This window comes from Alexandromys fortis, unplaced genomic scaffold, assembly GCF_014885135.2.
Source record: "Alexandromys fortis isolate MF-2015 unplaced genomic scaffold, M_Fortis_MF-2015_v1.1 scaffold_41, whole genome shotgun sequence".
NCBI classification, from domain to species: domain Eukaryota; kingdom Metazoa; phylum Chordata; class Mammalia; order Rodentia; family Cricetidae; genus Alexandromys; species Alexandromys fortis.
In genome coordinates this window covers 10,653,900-10,673,506 of record NW_026067923.1, presented here as the reverse complement: position 1 = coordinate 10,673,506, position 19,607 = coordinate 10,653,900, and the positions used below count along the sequence as shown (strand labels likewise).

The 19,607-nt window shown below is 41.4% G+C and overlaps 1 protein-coding gene across 1 annotated transcript in view; it reads right to left on the bottom strand.

Annotated features, from left to right (window-relative positions):
* The window catches only part of Cpa6 (carboxypeptidase A6), a 297,700-nt gene that overhangs the window by 56,271 nt on the left and 221,822 nt on the right, over positions 1-19,607 (bottom strand). Inside the window, exon 7 of the mRNA XM_050142133.1 lies at positions 232-342. Coding sequence (XP_049998090.1) covers positions 232-342 — 111 coding nt within the window. The remainder of the gene's footprint in view (positions 1-231; positions 343-19,607) is intronic.

Below are 19,607 nucleotides of genomic sequence, written 5' to 3'. Positions count from 1 at the left end.
CAAACTGAATAGGTTAGGCAATGCTAGTGATTTTTAATGATGTATTTGGAAAGAGAAATCTTTATTTCTACGAAATCGTATGCAAAAGCAAATTATGAAAATGACTGAGGACGAAGCCTCTGATGTCTCTTGAACCCATTAGAGAACAGATCAGCAAACTCCTTTCCCGGTTCACTACTGTTTTATGGCCTATTCAGTCTCCTATTCAATTGTATCAGCAAAGCAACTTACGTGCGTCCAGCTGAAATGGTATCCATCGACATTAAACACAGGCATGATATAGAAGTAGAGATGATTCAACATTTTTCTCATGGCTGGGTCAGTCTTGTAGGTCAGAAGGGCCTGAAAGACAAAGGAGACACTTCCCTGATTGCTGGATTCCCAAAATGAGTTTAAGAGAAAAACCAGTAGGAGAAACCCTCTCTGTTCAGAGAAGGACCACAACGCTGGACTGAAAAGTAACAAGCGAAGGGAACTGTGCTCTGTTATTTTCTCTGAACAAGACTCTTGAAATTTGCAGGCAAATGGATGGATCTAGAAAAAGCCATATTGAGTGAGGTAACCCAGACAAAGAAAGACAAATATCATATGTACTCACTCATAAGTGGCTTTTAGACATAAAGTAAAGAAAAACCAGCTTACAGTTTGTAACCCCAGATAACCTAGACAACAAAGAGGATCCTAAGAGGGATATACATGGATCTACATAGGAAGGAGAAAAAGACATGATCTCCTGAGTAAACTGGGAGCGTGGGTCACAGGAAGGGGCAGAAGGGGAGGGGGAGGAAGGGAGTGGGATGGAGAAAAATGTATAGCTCAATAAAAACAATAAAAAAGACTCTTGGTTACCAATATTACTGGTAATAATACTGATATTGGTATTTTATTACCAACAATAATAACTTTTTGTTGTTGTTGCAAATTCTTCTATTTTATTACAGAAATCCTGGGCAAATTTTTCAGTGAATGGTCTTTGTATTAACACAAAGCTTCTAAGTGAAAACTAAAATGAACCTTAGAGAACTTAAGCCAGATCTCAAATAATTACACATTGGCCCCAGGGCCACCAGCCAGGAGACTTGCTTCAGAGCTGACAATGGTACTCTTATTTTTTTTTTTTTTAAATAACACAATTCTTTATTGATTCTTGGGGAATTTCACATCATGAACTCCAATCCCACTCACCTCTCAATCTTCCCTTACCCCTCAGTCCCCCAAAATCAATTTAAAAAAAAAATCAAAAAAGCCCCCCCCTCCTCCAACCCCTCTTCATTTCTCCTAGTGGTATCAGGTGCTGCAGTGTGTCACACAGGGTATCCTTCTGTCCAATCAGCCCCTCCCACAAAATGTTCATTATCATGAGTCATTGGTCTCACTCACGGCCCCTGCATACCATCATCACTGGACCCTCACCCAAACTCCTCTTGGTTATGCTGCTGTTGTCCTGAGTCATGGAGATCCTGCCATTATCACTCTGCAGGACTAGTCTCTTCATATTCCAGCAGGTCATAGATGGGGTAGGAGCCATGGACATCAACCCAGATCCTGGCTGCTGCTGGGCCACAGACCAAGACATGACTACAGGCAGCAACCGGGGCCCAGATGACACCATGGTCCCGTGTGGCAGTGCAGGGCACTCAAATCAACATAACCCCAGTGGTGACATGTCCTTTAGACACCAACATGGCCAAAGGTTGCAACCTAGACCCTGGGCATCCATGTGACCTTTGGTGTTACCATGGGCTGTGGCTATCAACACAAACTCTGGCTGTAGTAGGACCAAGGACCCAGACAGGGTCTTTGGTAGCATCCCGGGGCCCAGATGTCACCATGACCCCAGGTGACAATGCAAGCCACTCAGATTGGCATGACCTTCACAACAGCATGACCCCCAGACACTGACATGGTTGTAGGTGGTGGACCAGACCCCTGGGATCGTCAAGGCTTTCAATGTATAGGAGCCACGGACATCAACACAGACCCTGGTTGTGGTAGGACGACAGGCAGCAGCCCTGGCCTGGATGACACCATTGCTCCGGGTGTAGTGTAGCTCACTCAGATTCGTCTGGCTCCCGAGACAGCACGGTCCTCAGACAGCAACATGGCCCCAGGTGGTGGATTAATCTTGATTGTTTACCAGCAGAGCCCATAAATAGGTGAACAAATTCTTAGAGTGTTTCAGCTCTGCCTAAATTTTTGGGCTAATGAAAAAAGGTAAGAATTATAGAGATTTTGTGCATGCATGTGTATGCTGGAAATTAAACCTAGACAAGTAGTTTTCCTCTGATCTGAACCCTAGATGTAATTATTAATATGTGGAATATAAATGTATATGTGAATATATGTATATATGTGAATACACATATTAGTTAACTTTGAATTCTATAATTCCCTTCCCTGACACATCATACCACACATGATTTACATGTCACATGCTTGTAAGGTGACAGCCTCAAGCCTTCATAGTTATCATATAGAGACTATTCTCTCCTGACTACTCTTGAAAAGTTTAGTGGCTGACACACCTTTGTCACCTTATGACAGCCCCTTTGGGGTCTTGTTCTGTGTGTGTATGCTCATGTCTGTAAAGAGGCGTGTGTACATGGGTACAGGTCAGAGGACAATGAAGGGTGTCATTCCTCAGGTGTTGTCTACCTCATTTATTTTAAGACATGGTGCACTCCTTTTAATCCCAGAATTTGGAAGGCAGAGGCAGGCAGATCTCTGTGAGGTTGAGGCTAGACTGGTCTATAGAGAGAGTTCCCAGAGAGGTCCTAAAACTACACAGAGAAACTTTGTCTTGAAAAACCAAAAAAACTAAAAAAAGACATAAAGGCATGGTCTCACTACCATGAATTTACCAAGTAGGGTAGGTTGGCTGGCTAGTAAGGTACAGTGATCCACCTGCCTCCACTTCCTGGGATTACACCCAGCAAATTTAAAATTAGGTTCTGAGGACTGAATTCAGGTCCTGTGCTTACAGGGCAAGTACTTGTCTGACTGAGATTTTTTTATTTATTTCTTTATTAATTAATTAAAGATTTCTGTCTCTTCCCCACTGCCGCCTCCCCTTTCCCTCCCCCTTCCCCAATCAAGTCCCCCTCCGTTGTCAGCCCAAAGAGCAATCAGGGTTCCCTGCCCTGTGGGAAGTCCAAGGACCACCCACCTCCATCCAGGTCTAGTAAGGTGAGCATCCAAACTGCCTAGGCTCCCACAAAACCAATAGGTGCAGTAGTATCAAAAACCCATTGCCATTGTTCTTGGGGTCTCAGTAGTCCTCATTGTCCGCTATGTTCAGCGAGACCGGTTTTAACCCAGGCTTTTTCAGACCCAGGCCAGCTGGCCTTGGTGAGCTGAACAGAAATCTCTCAACAGAAGAAGTTCAAATGGCCAAAGGACACCTAAGGTCATGCTCAACTTCCTTAGCGATCAGGGAAATGCAAATCAAGACAACTTTAAGATACCATCTTACACCTGTCAGAATGGCTAAAATCAAAAACAGCAATGATAGCCTTTGCTGGAGAGGTTGTGGAGAAAGGGGTACACTCATGCATTGCTGGTGGGAATGCAAACTTGTGCAACCACTCTGGAAAGCAGTGTGGAGGTTTCTCAGGAAATTCTGGATCAACCTACCCATGGACCCAGCAATACCACTCTTGGGAATATACCCAAGAGAGGCCTTATTATACAACAAAAGTATATGCTCTACTATGTTCATAGCAGCATTGTTTGTAATAGCCAGAACCTGGAAACAACCTAGATGCCCTTCAAATGAGATATTGTTATGATTGGATTTTACTTAAATTTGATGCCACATCTGAGGATTTCGCATTACAGTTTTGGAGTCAAACAGAACCCCATAGTGTACACTAAGTTAGGTAGAGAAAACAGACATTTAAAAATCTATTTATATGGAATAAAATTGCTTGTCCCTATGTGGGATATCTGGGAGAAACAGGAAATTTCTAACAATGGTTGTCTCTGGGGAGTTGGCCCAGGAAATAGTGTGTGGGAAGGAGTCTTTTCATTTAAAATCCATTTAGGCTATCTGAATTTTTCTTTTACCATACTCAAAGTACAATTCAAAGTATCTCTTAAAAATAGTTCCACATTATTAAATGTGATTGACATACAAAAGCTGTACATATTTAATGCATACAGTTTGCCAAATTTAGAAATAAGTATACCCTTGTGAAACTATTACCATAATCCATGCCATAAACATATCCATGGCCTCAAAAAGCTTCCGCTTGCCTTCTTTATTATGTCTTGTGAGGTAGGAAGACTTAAGACATGGCCTTTTAGTAAAGGTTAAAGGATAGGATGCAGCACTGGTAACTGTAGGTTTTGTTTGCCACAGCTGGTCTCTAGGGCTTATTCGAGATGAGATTTGCACGCTATGATATTAGTGAGCATTCTCCTGCTTCTAGCTTGATCTCCATTGATGTGACAGAGAGCCTGACCGAAAGCCACTTGTGGAGGAAAGGGTTTATTCACTTCCGTGCCATAGTCCACCATCAAAGCTGAGTCAGGCTAGGAACTCAGGCATGAACTCGGAGGCAGGAACTAAAGCAGAGGCATGGAATGTAGCTTACGAATTTACTCTTCACGGCCTGCTTAGCTTGCTTCCTTGTCTAGCCCAAGATTACCAGCTCTCCTGTGGCACCACCCACAGTGGGCTGGGCCTGTCTGCATCAATCATTAATCAAGAAAATGCCCCACAGATTGGCCTTCAGGCACATGTCTTTAAACCTATCACTTAGAGGGTGGAGGTAGGTGAATAGAACTTATCTATATAGTAAGTTTCAGGCTAGCTAGGGCTACAGACTGTGTCCCATAAACAAATAAAATAAAACAAAACTTAAGCCATATTGTTCTCTTTTTAAAGGCCCAACAGTAAGTTGTTGACCAGCTTCAACAGAACGTCCACAAATAAGCAAAATTTCTATTAACTAATATCTTTACTGTACAAATACTGGAAAGTTGATCTTCTTTAACAAGTTGTACTGATTACTTTTCTATTGATGTAATAAAACACAATGACCAAGGCAACTATAGAAGGAAAAGTTTAATTGGCTTATGGTTCCAGAGGGATCAGAGTCTGCATGGCAGAGAAAATATGGCTGCAAGCAGCAGACATGGTTGCTGGAGTTGAAGCTGAGAGCTCATAACTTGAACTACAAACATAACACAGAGTCTTCTGGGAAGGGCTTGGGGCTCTTGAAACATCTAAGCCCTCACCAGTAATATAGTTCCTCCAGGACCACCACACCTCCTCAAATGGCTCTGCAAAACTGGCCTTAAAAGCTCCACACAGCCAAGCATGACCTTGATCTTCTGGTCCTATTGCCTCTGCCTCCTGCATGTCAGGATTGCTGGCATGCAATGCCACACCTTGCTTATTTGGTCCTGTGGATTAAACCAAGGCCTGTATATGCTAGTCAAGCTCTTTACCAACTTGATCTGCACATTCTTAGCCCATAAAGCTCCTTATAAATATTTTAGCTGTTGACCACTTATCATTCACAAATGCCCTTTCCCTGCCCACTGTGCAACGTTTTATGTAGTAGATTGGTTCCTTTGCCATAGAAGCTTTCCATTTTGATACAGTACTAGTTATTTTGTTACCTGGGCTTTTGATGTGATATCTATAACTTCAAGGTTATAGCAAGCAGTTTCTCCTTTATATTCTCTTCTGGGAGTTTTGTGGTTTCTGATTTTAGGTTTAGGTCTTTTGGCCATTAAGTTGATTCTTATACAGGACACAATGGTCCAATTTCAGTCATTTACAAGTAAAAACCCTGGCATCAGTTATCTCTGGCGTCAGTTATTGAAGAGGCTATTGGTGTTCCTGGTTTTACTTGGCCCTTTTAATTTAGATTTACTTTGACCTTTATTTATTTTCCATATCTGCTTACTTTTCTGGTACTTTCAATAAGACATTGAATAGAAGTGGTCAGAATAGGCATCCTATGTTGTGCTAGACCTTAGTGTAAAATCTTCCAGGCATTTCCTGTTGATTATGATATTATAATACCAAGCTTTCTATAAAATACCTTTATTATGTTGTGGAACTTTCCATCTACACCCAAACTATTCTTAAAATCAAGGATGATGAACTTTCTCAAATGTCTTCTGTCAATTGAGACAATCACGTCATTATTATCTTTCAGTTTGTCAGTGTGAAGTAGTCCATTGATTGATTTGTATTTTTTAAATCTTGCCTTGCATGCTGGGAGCAAATCCTATTTTATCATGCTCTATAATCTTTTGATGTGTAATATATCTACTGTGTGTATGCTCTAAAATGTTATGCAAATATTATTGTGATATTATATAACCTTATTTTCCCCCAGTATATGTTGCCATTTAATAAGTTGAGAGTTTATTTATTATAGCTCTTAAATTTTGTTCTAGTATAGATCATGTATAACATGCCTTATTTTGTTGAGGGACATTTAGATTGTGCGTGATGTTTCATTTTAAACTGCGGCAAATGTTCTTACATATTTCTTCTATATATGTGTGCGTATTTATTTTTTCATTAAAATTAAATTTTGCTCAGAGTCTCATTGTGTGTGTGTGTGTGTGGGGTGCTTTCATGTATGTGTGCATATATATATATGTGAAGGCCAGAGGTCAACCTCAGCTGTCACTTCTCAGGTGCTGTTTACCTTGGTTTTTGAGACAGGATTTCTCACTGTCCTGGAACTGGCCACATGGAGTAGCTGGATGAGCAAGCGCTAATTCTCTGACTGTTTCTACCTTTTGGGCACTGAGATCACAAATGTGTACACAACATCTAGCTTCCTAGCTTCTTGTGTTTCTTATTTATTTAACTAAATTTTTTTTACATGGGTTATGGTGATCAAGCCCCAGGTAATTTTAAAAGTTTTGAGCTGACAAGACAGGTCAGTGCATAAAAGAATCACTTCACAAGCCCAGACATTCCACTAGTCCCATATCTTGACTCTTTCGGATCCTTCTTTCTTCATGTTAATTCGGAAAACAGGGCTAATCATGGTTTGTTTTTTTTTTTAAATAACCATCCTGTTTTATAATTTTTTTATTGTCGTTAACAGATGTTGGATCTGAACAAGTGATTTTTATAAATGTGTGAACATGAATTCTGTTGTTGCAATGCTCTTCGCTCAACATTTTTATTGTCCTTGTATTCCTGAGATAAACCTTGTTCTTGTTTGGTTTTAGACCCGGGGTTGTATGACTCTCTTGTGGTTTGGGGAGTATTTTAAAGATGTATTTGCGCGATCAGCTGTTCACTTACCTGTGCCTAGAGGAGAGATGAATTACATAGGAAAGAAGACCCAACAGGACCAATGCTTGTCTACCTTCTTTGACGCTGTCATCGGCTCCCTCATTTCCTTACCCCTTCTCTTCCTTTGATATTTTCTTGAGCTGAAGTTTGCCCCACTAACTTCAAGGTTTCATTCTATTAACACATTTGCTTAGAATTTTAACTGCCTCTCACACTGACACAGTTGTATTCTATATGTTTCAAAAAAGGTTTATCCTTTTTGCATGTCTGCTTGATGAACTTATATGTGCCACAGGTGTGCAGGTGCCTATGGAGACCAGAGGGCATTGGATTCCTGGGAACTAGAATTAAAGGCATTGTGAGCCACCCGATGTGGGTGCTGGGGTCAAACACAGTTTCTGTGCAAGAGCAGCAAGTGCTCTGACCCATGGCGCCATCTTTCCGGTTCCTTCTGTTTGTTTTTATATGCAGTAACTTTAATATTCAGTTCCAGAATTTTTCATGCTTTATTTAAAGCATGAGTCACAATTTATAATACATGTTTTGTTATTTTAAAACTTGAGCTTTTAAAAAGATTTTAAAGAAGAAAGTTTCTAACAATTGCTTTATAGAGAACTGTATCACGATGATCAAGAAAGTAGTCTTGGTCTTGGTCAGGTTTTGTGAATGCTCCATTTGACCTTGAAAACAATAGGCAGCCTCTAAGTATTGAATGTAGGGTCCTGTGTATTAGAATATGTTTATGATATTGTTCATGTCACCCATCTCATATTTTTGCTATACAACTATAAGCTGCCTTAATCATGGAAAGTTATGAAAAAACTAATTTTTATGTTTTGGCTTTATGGGTTTTTCTTTCCTGTCACTTTGGTTTTATGTATTATGAGGCCATTGATTTTAAAGATCTTCATTCCTGAATATTAATCAAGGATGCTGTTCTCAAGTGGTCTATTTAGGAATGGGTTTAATCTGGAAGACTTGCCAGCATGTGTTCTGCCGCACAACAATTAGGGTATTGTTGTAATGCGTGTGCTATATTTGTGATTTTTATAACTCTTTAAGAATTGCATTCTTCTCCATCTGGTCAGACAAAGCAAGAATGATCCCGATGTGAGGACTGAGGGGTGCTGAGTGGCAAGACCGAGTGGAATGACCAAGGTGTGCCGAGCCGGATAACCGAGGTGTGCTGAGTGGGACAGCTGAGGAGTGGGATGACGGAGGAGTGGGATGACCAAGGAGTGGGATGACCAGTCTTGCTTGACTGCTTCAAGCAGTAAGGATGCAGATCGTTTCCTTTTCTGTAGTTTAGGTTTCTACAGAGACATGAGCATGTGTCTACTTTCTGTTATTTAACTCACAACCGAAAGAACGGAAGTGCGTGCTTTTATTTGAACATGCAGACCTCTTTTTAGAAACTAACGCACACCACCGTATATACAGAGAAGGAGGTGCCCAGTACCCAATAGCATCTGGACTTGATGCGTTTCATCTCCCGAGTATTATTATTATTGTCGCTTATGAGGAATTGGAAGCCAGTCACAGAAACATCCACCACCTGCCTCAGTGTGGCAGATTCTTGGAACTGCACTCCCCTGGCTCCACTAGATCTGGGAAAGGCTTCAATAAAACAGATTTCTGATGTTAAATGAAAAGATGTCAAAGAAAGTTTTGAATGTTATATTAGGCAGGCTAATAGAAGACACAAATAGTATTTGATCACATCAGATGCTAGTTAAGAAAGAGAATTGATACTGCCTACCAAGACTGCTTTGTTTTGTTTTGTTCCTGAAATATATACATACCACAAATCAAAATTCACACAAAAATGCGTATTTAAAATAAAAGGTAAAAATTTACATCACTAAGTTCTTTTTGTAGAAGGACAAAAGTATGCTGAAGTCTGCCTTCTGTTTACTATTTTTGGAGCTGGTTAGGCGTTGCTTCAAGCTCCATGACAACCTGGAAGAAAGGGTCATCTCTTTGAAGACCGGGTTATCGCTTCTTTAGAAAAAGTAGCTTTTGAGATTTCTTCTATTACTATTTTTTTCTAGTAGATTCAGTTGTACAAAAAATAATCACACATTCAATGAAGGGCGCACCAGGGGGGCTGAGAAGATAATAACTGAGCCAAAGGAAGGGGCACAACCACCATCAGTCACGAGAAGCATCCTTACTCCAACTGCAGTGGCGTAAAATGATGTAGAAAGGAACCAGGCTTCAACACTAAAGTGGGGGCAGCTTAGCGAAAAAAACCTGGTATGACAAACTCAAGAGTGGAAGAAGTGATGAGAGCCAGAGGGACTTTGTGAGAAACAAGAGAGTGCTTAGTCAAGAAAGTCCTGACACCAGTCTAAGATGCCTGTCCAACACAAAATGGCCAACTAAATAAACAACAAACCTGGTGAATGAGAGACGAAGAAATGAAGATCATATGCTAATCCTGTAATTCCTAGTTATCTGTCCTCCGCGTTTGTGTGTTCATTCATGTGTGTGCAGGTACATGGGCATGTGGCATCCAGGGAACAAACTCAGGTAACCTTCCTCGGGAGCTCTCCACCTTGTGTTTGAGAAAGAATCTCACTGGGTCCTATGGCTTGCCAATTGGGCTAGGCTGGCAGTCCTCAAGGGTCCTCTGTCAGCGTGAGCCATATAGTTAGCTCTTTTTAAACCTAAGTTCTGGGGACCGACTTGGGTCCTAGTCCTTGTAAGGAAAGCACTTGACCATCTGAGCTATCTCCTAGTGCCTAGGTTTTGTTCTCAATTTAGATTTAACACTACCTAGACAAGCGAAGACCGAGAAACAGCCTGCATTTTTAAATAAAGCTAAATATTTGAAATGTTTTACATCACCAGGAAAAAATATATATTAGATGCTTGTTTACTTTTTTCTAAGTTAATTCACTTCCTAGTCCTATAAGTTTTGTACCAAGATAAGGTAACAGCAATGGTTAGCTGTGTTTAATCATAGTAAGCCAGGACCATGTCTGGCTTTCCAAGGCTCAGTGCATAAAGAAAAGAACAGGTATGGATGGGCGTGTCTTCTGCATACAACGTAGACACACATTTTAGTTACTGGAGTTTGGTTAGATAACACCAGTCCTTACCTGTAATGTTCACTTAGCATGGCTACATCTTCCGTTGCTAAAGTGCTACACCAATAATGGGTGGACTTCAAATCTGTGGTCAGCTTTGCTACTGTTCTTAAAGTTTGCTGGTGGGTGATCGGTCACTGTGCGTCTCCTATGCAGCTCACACATAGACAGAGAACAGTGCAGCTGTTTACTGCCCCTTGTTTAATGGTGATAAACCTATACGGTGTCTATAAAAATGGATGGGGGGGGAGGAGAGAGAGAGAGAGAGAGAGAAAGAGAGAGAGAGAGAGAGAGAGAGAGAGAGAGAGAGAGAGAGAGAGAGAGAACTGCCCACTCAGATGAAAAGTTTGGCAAAGAATGAGAAGCAATAATGCTGGAAGTACAACTTGACTCAAGGCTGAATGGCGTTTAGAACACACAGCTAAGAATGTTTACACAGCCTAGTCACACCCCCAGAGAGGCAGCCAGACATGTTTGCCAGCCCGCGTGGAGAAAATGGTCGCAGCTGAAAACACAGAGACGCCCTGGAAGGGAGGGTGACAATATGCCATACTAAAGGAGTGGTCGGAACAGAGACGCCCCGAAGTGCAGGTGACATATGCCACACTAAGGGAGTTGTCAGAAGTGTCTCACCATACTAAAAGTGCAAAGGACAAATATTGGAAGTGGATCCAGCTAAAGGAAGACAGTGGAAGTTAGCGAGGGGAAATCCTTTAGAAGATGCTTATGCCAAACTGCAAGATATACAGAGGAAAGGCAAGCACAGTCCAAACTACCCAGAATTAGTTTTTTTTTTTTTGTTTTGTTTTTTTGTTTTTGTTTTTCGAGACAGGGCTTCTCCGTAGCTTTTGGTTCCTGTCCTGGAACTAGCTCTTGTAGTCCAGGCTGGCCTCGAACTCACAGAGATCTGCCTGCCTCTGCCTCCCGAGTGCTGGGATTAAAGGCGCGTGCCACCACCGCCCAGCTCAGAATTAGGTATTTTTAAAATAAACAATTCTTAGCATTTCTCATAACATAATAAAGAAATAATAAATAGCTTTTTGTTTCTATGGCTTCTAAATTATTTATTACTGAGAGCGAAGTTTTAATATTTTGGCAAAAATTCTGAGAGTCACAGAACAAAATCCTTCTGATTCCTGAGGCTGCTTTGACCTGCTTCGTCTGTGCTGCCCACTCTTTGCTCTGGGCTGTCTGGTAATGGTTAGGATGCTTTAGAAACAATCAATGGCCGGAGGATTCTCAGCTATTAGATAGTGGAGGAGAATGGACACAATGGATTTAACTAAGTGGAAGCTTAGTAAATAAGTCCGACTGCCCCTGCTGTGTCTGTCACACTATAAACTGTACATCACGGGAGAAACAGATGCACCAGGGAAATGGTAATCTAAAAAGACTGGGTGAAAAAGGAGGTTGTGAGGCTGTGGGAAACTAATGTACTAAGGAGCAAGCCACAAACAAATCGAATTATTGTCATCACTTAGAACGGCCGTGAACAAAGCCGGGGAGCTGCTAAAGCACAGGTCACCTTCGTATGATGAACCATTTTCCATTATGCAATCTTGGCCCACTGGGATGGACCCGGCAGCCATTTCCTCTGGGTTTAGTATTCCTCTCCACTGCTGTCTTACACCTTAGCTTTGCGCACGTTTTATTCACACAAGTTTTCTTCTTAAAGATTTTACTTTTGTTATAGATTCCAAAAATTAGTTTTAAAAGTTAGCATACAAAGTATTGGGTTCAGTGTAGCATTTCCATACACCATTGCTTCCCTACCCAGATTCCCCTCTGGCATGCCTTCCCTTTCCTTCTGGTCTTCTCCCTCCCTCCCTCCCTCCCTCCCTCCCTCCCTCCCTCCCTCCCTCCCTCCCTCCCTCTTCCCCCCCTCCATCTTCTTATCCCCTCCCTCCCTCCTTCCCTCCCTCCCTCCCTCTTACCCACCCATTGCCCCCTTCTCTTTCATGCCACATGTATTTTGTTTATTACCTCTGCCATGCTAACATTTCTGTTGCCCTCTTCTGCCCCTTTACAGCTTCATGATCTGCACCTCCCCTCACACACTAACACACACACACAGACAGAAAAGGAAACCGGGTCTTCAGAAGAGGGGAAATGTGTGGCATTTATCTTTTTGAATCTGGCTTATTTTGCTCAGCGTAATGACCTCTAACCCTATCCATTTCCCTGAAAATGTGATTTCATTTTTATTTTTTTTACAATTTTTTATAAGATTGTAATACAATTATATTATTTACCCCTTTTCCTGCCATAGTATGGGTACCAATTTCTGAGAGCTGGGGGCAGTTAAATGCAGCTCCCTTGACATGGGAAGAAGAGTGTTATTGGGATAAAATCCTTACATTTTATAATCTGTTCAAGTGTATAGACTCAGAGTTGTATAACCATTACCATTGTCTAGCTACATAGTATCTTCATCATCCAAGAACACCCCAATACTGTTTAGTTAGAACTTCCCCTAACTCTGTCGTCTTCCACAGCATAGCCTCTACCCAGCTTTCTGTTTCTGTACATTCCCTATCTGAGACCCTGCCTAAGATTGGCAGCAGGTGGTATGTGGTCCTTTCTCACCAGCACCTCTCCTCCAAAATCACGTTTTCCAGGTTTACCCATGCCAGAGAGATATTAACTCTTTATCGTCTATTGATAGAAAATTCCTATAACACGAATTAGCCATCTAAAGGGTATAATTCAGTGGTTTTCACATATTTATAATGTTGGGTAGCCATCATCACCATCTAATTCTTGATCATTTACAATACCACCTTAGGGAATCTATTGCCGTGAAGAGACCACATGGCCACGGCAACCCTAAAAGAAAGCATTTAGTTAGGGCTGTCTTATACTTCAGAACTTAATCCATTGTTATTATGTCGAGAAGCATGGCAGCACACAGGCAGGTACGGTACTGGAGAGGAAGCCGAGAGTTCTACACTCAGATTGTCGGGAAGAGAAGAAGGAAGAGAGAGTGACACTGGGCTGGTCTGAGCATCTGAGACCTCAACATCCACCCCCAGTGGCACACTGTCTCCAACAAAGCCACACCTCCTAATAGCCTCCCACCTAGTCATTTTTTCCTCCTCACTACAAATGTTTCTAATATGTGTGTGTGTACACATATGATTTTTTTTCATTTGTGACCTACTGAGCCTAGTCATGGCCATTTGCGTTGCTCTGGGTTTGGAATTATCTGCTGGAGCCTGGTAGGTTCCCCAGCAGATAAACGGCTGAAGGAAATGAATGACTCACCCTTCCCCAGAACCTTCTAGTCAACAATTCATCAGGGCGAGCTTGGGGCTCACGAGTTCTTCCTCACCCATAACTGGCCATTGCCTGACAGGGCCAGTCTTGGGGGAGGCTCAGGGTGGGTGAGTCTGTGATTGCAATGGCTGCACCATGCCCAGGAGATGACACTCTGCAGCCCCTCTCCCTCTTTTCCTGCTCTTATATGCTTCATGTCCCCTCTTCTGCCATGTTCCCCAAGCCTTAGTATAAATGTCCTGTCTAAGTTGAGTGCCCAGCTACCATTTATCATCAATACCTTGATCTGATAGAATTTTCATATGAATGGAATGATAGAATGTGTAGCACAATTAACTAAAACCCAGAGACAGATAGTGGGGTTCAACTTGAAGGTCAGGAAAGCAAAACAGCCAGCCACTGGCTCTTCTACCTCAGTCTGAAATGGTGAATCTGCTTCTAGGAATCTTCAGAATGAGACTGTGTGTGAAAGCTGTCTCCTCCCTTCTTATATTCCTCTCTAGTTCTGGGATTAAAGGCATGTACCACTACCACCCAGTTTCTATGGCAAACTAGTGTGGCTACTGAGACTAAAGGTGTGTGTCACCACTGCTTGGTCTGTAAGGCTGACCAGTGTAGCCATTTTACTCTCTGATCTTCAGGCAAGCTTTATTTATTAAAATACAAATAAACTATCACTACAATAATGTATGAACTTTTGTGTTGGCCTTACTTCATTGGCATAATGTTTTCATATGGCAGTTGGTCATATTATTATTTAATATTTTCATGACTGAAAAATATTCTATTGTATGTGCATACCATATTTTAAAAGATTTGTTCATCAGCTGATGGAGTCCTTTTGATCATTTTGAATAACACTGCTATGAATATTCACATATGAGTTTTTGAACAGCTATGTTCTTAATTGCCTTGAGAATATATATCAGGTTAGTATTTTGGGTCACTTGGTAACTCTATGTTTAGCTCTGTGAGAACTGCCAAGTTGTATTTGATTCTATTTTTAATTTGGAAGTTTTTCTTTTATTTTTAAGTTGATTGCCTCACGTGGATCTGTTTTACTATTTCCTTTGTTCCTTGACTTCTGCCTCCCCTCAGGTTTATTTCATTTATTGACATGTAAGTAATATCTGTTCACTTTTGCAGAAAGGTAACCTTCACATTCTAAACTTTTATCTCAGTTTTATTTTTATGTATATATTCTCATTTTAAAATGCGATAAATTTGTCATCTGCACCACCCCTCTTTCCTGCCCCCACTCCAATCGGAAGTGGCTCTCAGGGCATGGCAAGTCACAGTCAAGCTGGCCACAGAAGAGACGAACAGATGGAGGCATTCCATGTCTCAAAAATTCTGTTTCCATGGCAGAGGAACTTGGAGTCTGTTGAGAGGGCTAAGTTAAGAGAAGCTTTACTACCCAAATCCCTACCCAAATCACTGCTTCCGGAAGCATTCTCTTTCTGGCAATAGCAGTGTCTGCAATACACTCATAGGGAAACCCCATCATCCCCCCGCTTTTCTCCTCAACTGTCTGACCCCCGAAACCATAAACGTAATGCCAGTAACCGAGCTCTCCCCATGTGGAATAAGCAAGCGTGCAACAAGAGAAAGGTTTTGTAATAAGGTGCACCTCTTTTCACTTATTTTATTTACAATATAAAGATTTATGGTGTGTATATGAGTTAAGAGAGGCAGCCGGCAGGTGTATTGGGGCATAACAGTGATCCCAATACCCGCGAGGCGGGCCAGGAGGATGATAAGTTACAGGCCAGCGTGGGCTACATCACAGGAAGAGAGAGGAACTGGAGAGAGGAGGGAAGGAGGGAGGGGGGACAGAGAGGAGGGTTGAGATGAGAAAGGAGATGTGCACGAGTGTTGGCCTAGCAAGTGTACAGTCCTGTGTTTGATCCCCAGTACCAGTACTAAAATGGTAAAGGGATGACTCTAAATAGTTAAAATTAATTAAGTGTTGATCAATGTAAAACACTAAGTCCCATATATTTAATGCATTTTGCATTTTAAAATGCTTACTAACAACTGTCTACTAATGAATTCATTTAAAGAATTTAAAAAGTAACAAAGCAACCCAGCCCTATCTTACCAGCCACATAATGGTTTATTTGTTTGCATTAAACTGTTTTCTAGGCTTTGTCTTTCCAGAATAAATATCCATAGGTCCATCTGCTGGACCGGAGAGGGGGCAGAGGTGGAAGTGGCTCTCAGGGTATGCCATGGGACAGATAAGCTAGCCAAAGAAGAGACGAACAGATGGAGGCATTCATTGAGAATTCTGTTTCCATGGCAGAGAAGCTTGGAGTCTGTTGATGGGGCTATACATACAGAGAGGACAAAACTGCTTCCTATGATCTAGGAAAGATACTGTACCTTGTTCCAAAGAGGGGGGAAATCTGGGACGGGGAGCCTACTATTTTGTAATAACATTTTTACTGTGAGACACATGCCAATCCAGATGTAACTGGAAGGAATTGTCCAGAGATATTGTACACCATTTCCCACTTTACTCTTGTGCCCAAGGCTCACAATTGTGCAGTGCAGTCTCATGGTCGGGTTGTGCTGCATCTACACGGTTAAGACAGAACATTCGCACCAGCACAGAGATCTCCCACGTCCTTTCAGCCACATGCTCATTCCCCTGACATTTAACCCCTTAACCCTGAGCAGCCACTAAGAGTTCTGCATTTCCATGATTCTGCCATTCAAACAACAATCCTTACATGAGATCAGACAGCGTACATCTGTTTGGGCTTTTTCATTCTGACAGTTCTCTCCAGAGTCAACTGGGATGTCGATTGAGTCAATAGTTTGTTCCTTTTTATTGCTGAGTGGTTACTTGTGCTACCGTGACACTCCAGTTCAGTATTTGTCTGTTGTTGTCTGGGTTGTTTCCAGTGTGAGGCTATTATAAGCAAATCTGCTATAAACATTTGTGCACAGGTTTTTGAGTGGACATCACTTTTAAATTCTCTGGGACGAGTGCCAAGTTGTTATCACGAGATCCTATGGTGGTTGTATGTTTAATTTTCAAATCAATTGCCAATCATTTTCAAATGTGGCTCTGCCATTTTCCTTTCCTGCCTTCAGGTCCCAGGTGATCCAGTTTCCTGCATCTCCCCCTCCCCCCCCGCCCTGCTCTTGGTGATCTGTATCTGTCATAGGTCTAGTACATCTGTGTAACTGTATCCATTCTGATAGGTGTGTAGAGGGATCTCACCTTCATTTCAACTCCCTGATACCTCTCTTTGCATGGACCTGTTTTCCATTTGTGTATGGACTTTTGTTGTGAAAGAGGAAAACGGGCAGAAGACTCCGGGAACTGATTGCACCGCTTGATTTTTTACTGTCAAGTGTGTAGTTTAGATACTTTAAATCTGAGTCCACTTTTAGATATGTAATTTGCATATATTTTCTCCTAGGCTGCAGCTTGTGGTCTTTTGTTCACTTAACAGGGTTCTTCAAAGGCAAAGCTTTTAAATTTTGATTAGTTTGATAATGTGAAAATTACTACTCTTTTTAATGGAGTGTGTTTTTAGTGTCAAGTCTAGGAGGAACTTTTTGCCTAGTTTTCAATCTTAAAGTTTTCCTCCTGTTTTTTTTTTTCTTTCTAAAAGTCTATACATTTACATTTGAATCTGTGGTCCATTTGAAGTTAATTCTTTGTGTGAAGTCTGAGACTTAGGTAAGTTTTCTTTTGTGCTCTTGATGTCCACAGGTCCAACATCCACTCACTTATAATTGTCTTTGCAATATTGTCAAAAATAAGTTGGGGAATGCTTGGTTTGATTTTTAAAATTGTATCCTAACATACTCTTATGTATCAATATACTTATATTAGTTATATAGTAATATTAAGACCACATAGTAATAGTATAAAACATGGACTTCATTGTGACATGTCATACATGTTTGTGATACACGCTGGTCATGATCATCCCTCCATGACTTTCTCTCATCTCCTCTTGTCAGTTCCTTGTCTTCTTTCCTAATAGGTCCTGAACTAGTTCAATGATAAATGTCTCCCACAGTCTCTGAAAGCTTGGTCCTCAATTGGTGGTCCTATTTGGGAGGTTAGGAGGTGTGGATTTGCTACAAGAAGTATGTTGATGGTGGTTGTTTTTGAAAGCTTAAAAGACTTGCGTCATTTTGAATTTGCCCTGGGATTCCTGTTTGTGGCTTGGGATGTGGGCTCTCAGCTGCTGTTCCAGCAGCCATGTCTACCTGTTGTCACACGTTCCTTCATGATGGTGATAACTCTGTTCATTCTGGAAGAGTAAATCACAAATAATCCCTTCCTTCTGTAAGTTACCTTGTTCATGGTATTTTCTCACAGCAATATAAGTAATAGAGTCCCCCTTCTCTGATTTTTCCCCCTTGATTCTACACATAAATACATGCTACTTGCCTTTCTGAATCTGGCTTCTTCATTTAGCACAGTGTTATGATTAATATGGTCAACCTGACTGGATTTGGAGTTACCAGAAGACCCCTCTCCAGGTATATCCTCGAGAGTATTTCAGGAGAGGTTTGAACACAGAGAGAAGATCTGGCTTGTACGAAAGCAGCAACACACATCCTTTGGGCTGAATAAAGAGGGGAAAGTAGTGCCAGCAAGACCTGCTCTTTGTCTCCCAGTAGACAATGGTCCCAGAGAAGGCATTTGCTGCCACACACTCTACCATTCTTTCCTCATCGCAATGGACTGTAGCTTCTCATGCCACAAATTCAAACAAACCCATCTTTCCTTAAGTTTTTTGTTGTTGTTAAAATGTTGTCACAGCAACAAGAAAGGAAACCAACATAGAAAACTGGTGAAAAGAACTGGGGCTATTGCTGTGGCTGCCTGCCATGGGCTTCATAAGCATTGGGAACTGGCTTACGGTGGGAGGAATCTGGACGAGTCTGAATTTGTGGTCTGTAGGAAACCTGAGGACTAGAAGCAGAACTAAGCGGCCATTTCCGTGAATGTTGAGGAGACCTGAATACCTTCTTCTCAGCACCTCATGGAACCTTCTCAAAAATTGACCACAAACCATGTAACAAAACCTCAACAGAATCAAAAAGAAATTGGAATAACTCCATTTATTTTATCAGACCACCATGGCTTAAAATTAGAATTCAACAGCAACACTAATTCTAGAAAGCCCAGAAACACATGGAAATTAAACAATGCTTACTTGAAACATCACTAGGTCAAGGAAGAAATAAAGGGATAAATTAAAGACTTCCTAAAATTCAATGAAAATGATCACACAACATACCCAAATTTATGGGACACAATGAAAGCTGTGTTAAGAGAAAAGTTCACAGCACTAAACGCCTACATAAGAAGAAGTTCAAATGGCCAAAAGACACCTAAGGTCATGCTCAACCTCATTAGCAATCAGGGAAATGCAAATCAAAACAACTTTGAGATATCATCTCACACCTGTCAGAATGGCTAAAATCAAAAGCACCGATGATAGCCTTTGCTGGAGAGGCTGTGGAGGAAGGGGTACCCTCATCCATTGCTGGTGGGAATGCAATCTTGTGCAACCACTTTGGAAATCAGTGTTTCGGTTTCTCAGGAAATTCGGGATCAACCTACCCCTGGACCCAGCAATACCACTCTTGGGAATATACCCAAGAGATGCCCTATCATATGACAAAAGCATTTGTTCAACTATGTTCATAGCAGCATTATTTGTAATAGCCAGAACCTGGAAACAACCTAGATGCCCTTCAATGGAAGAATGGATGAAGAAAGTGTGGAATATATACACATTAGAGTATTATGCTGCGGTAAAAAACAATGACTTCTCGAATTTTGCATGCAAATGGATGGAAATAGAAAACACTATCCTGAGCGAGGTAACCCAGACCCAAAAAGATGAACATGGGATGTATTCACTCATAATTGGTTTCTAGCCATAAATAAAGGTCACGGAGTGTATACCTGGTGAACCTAA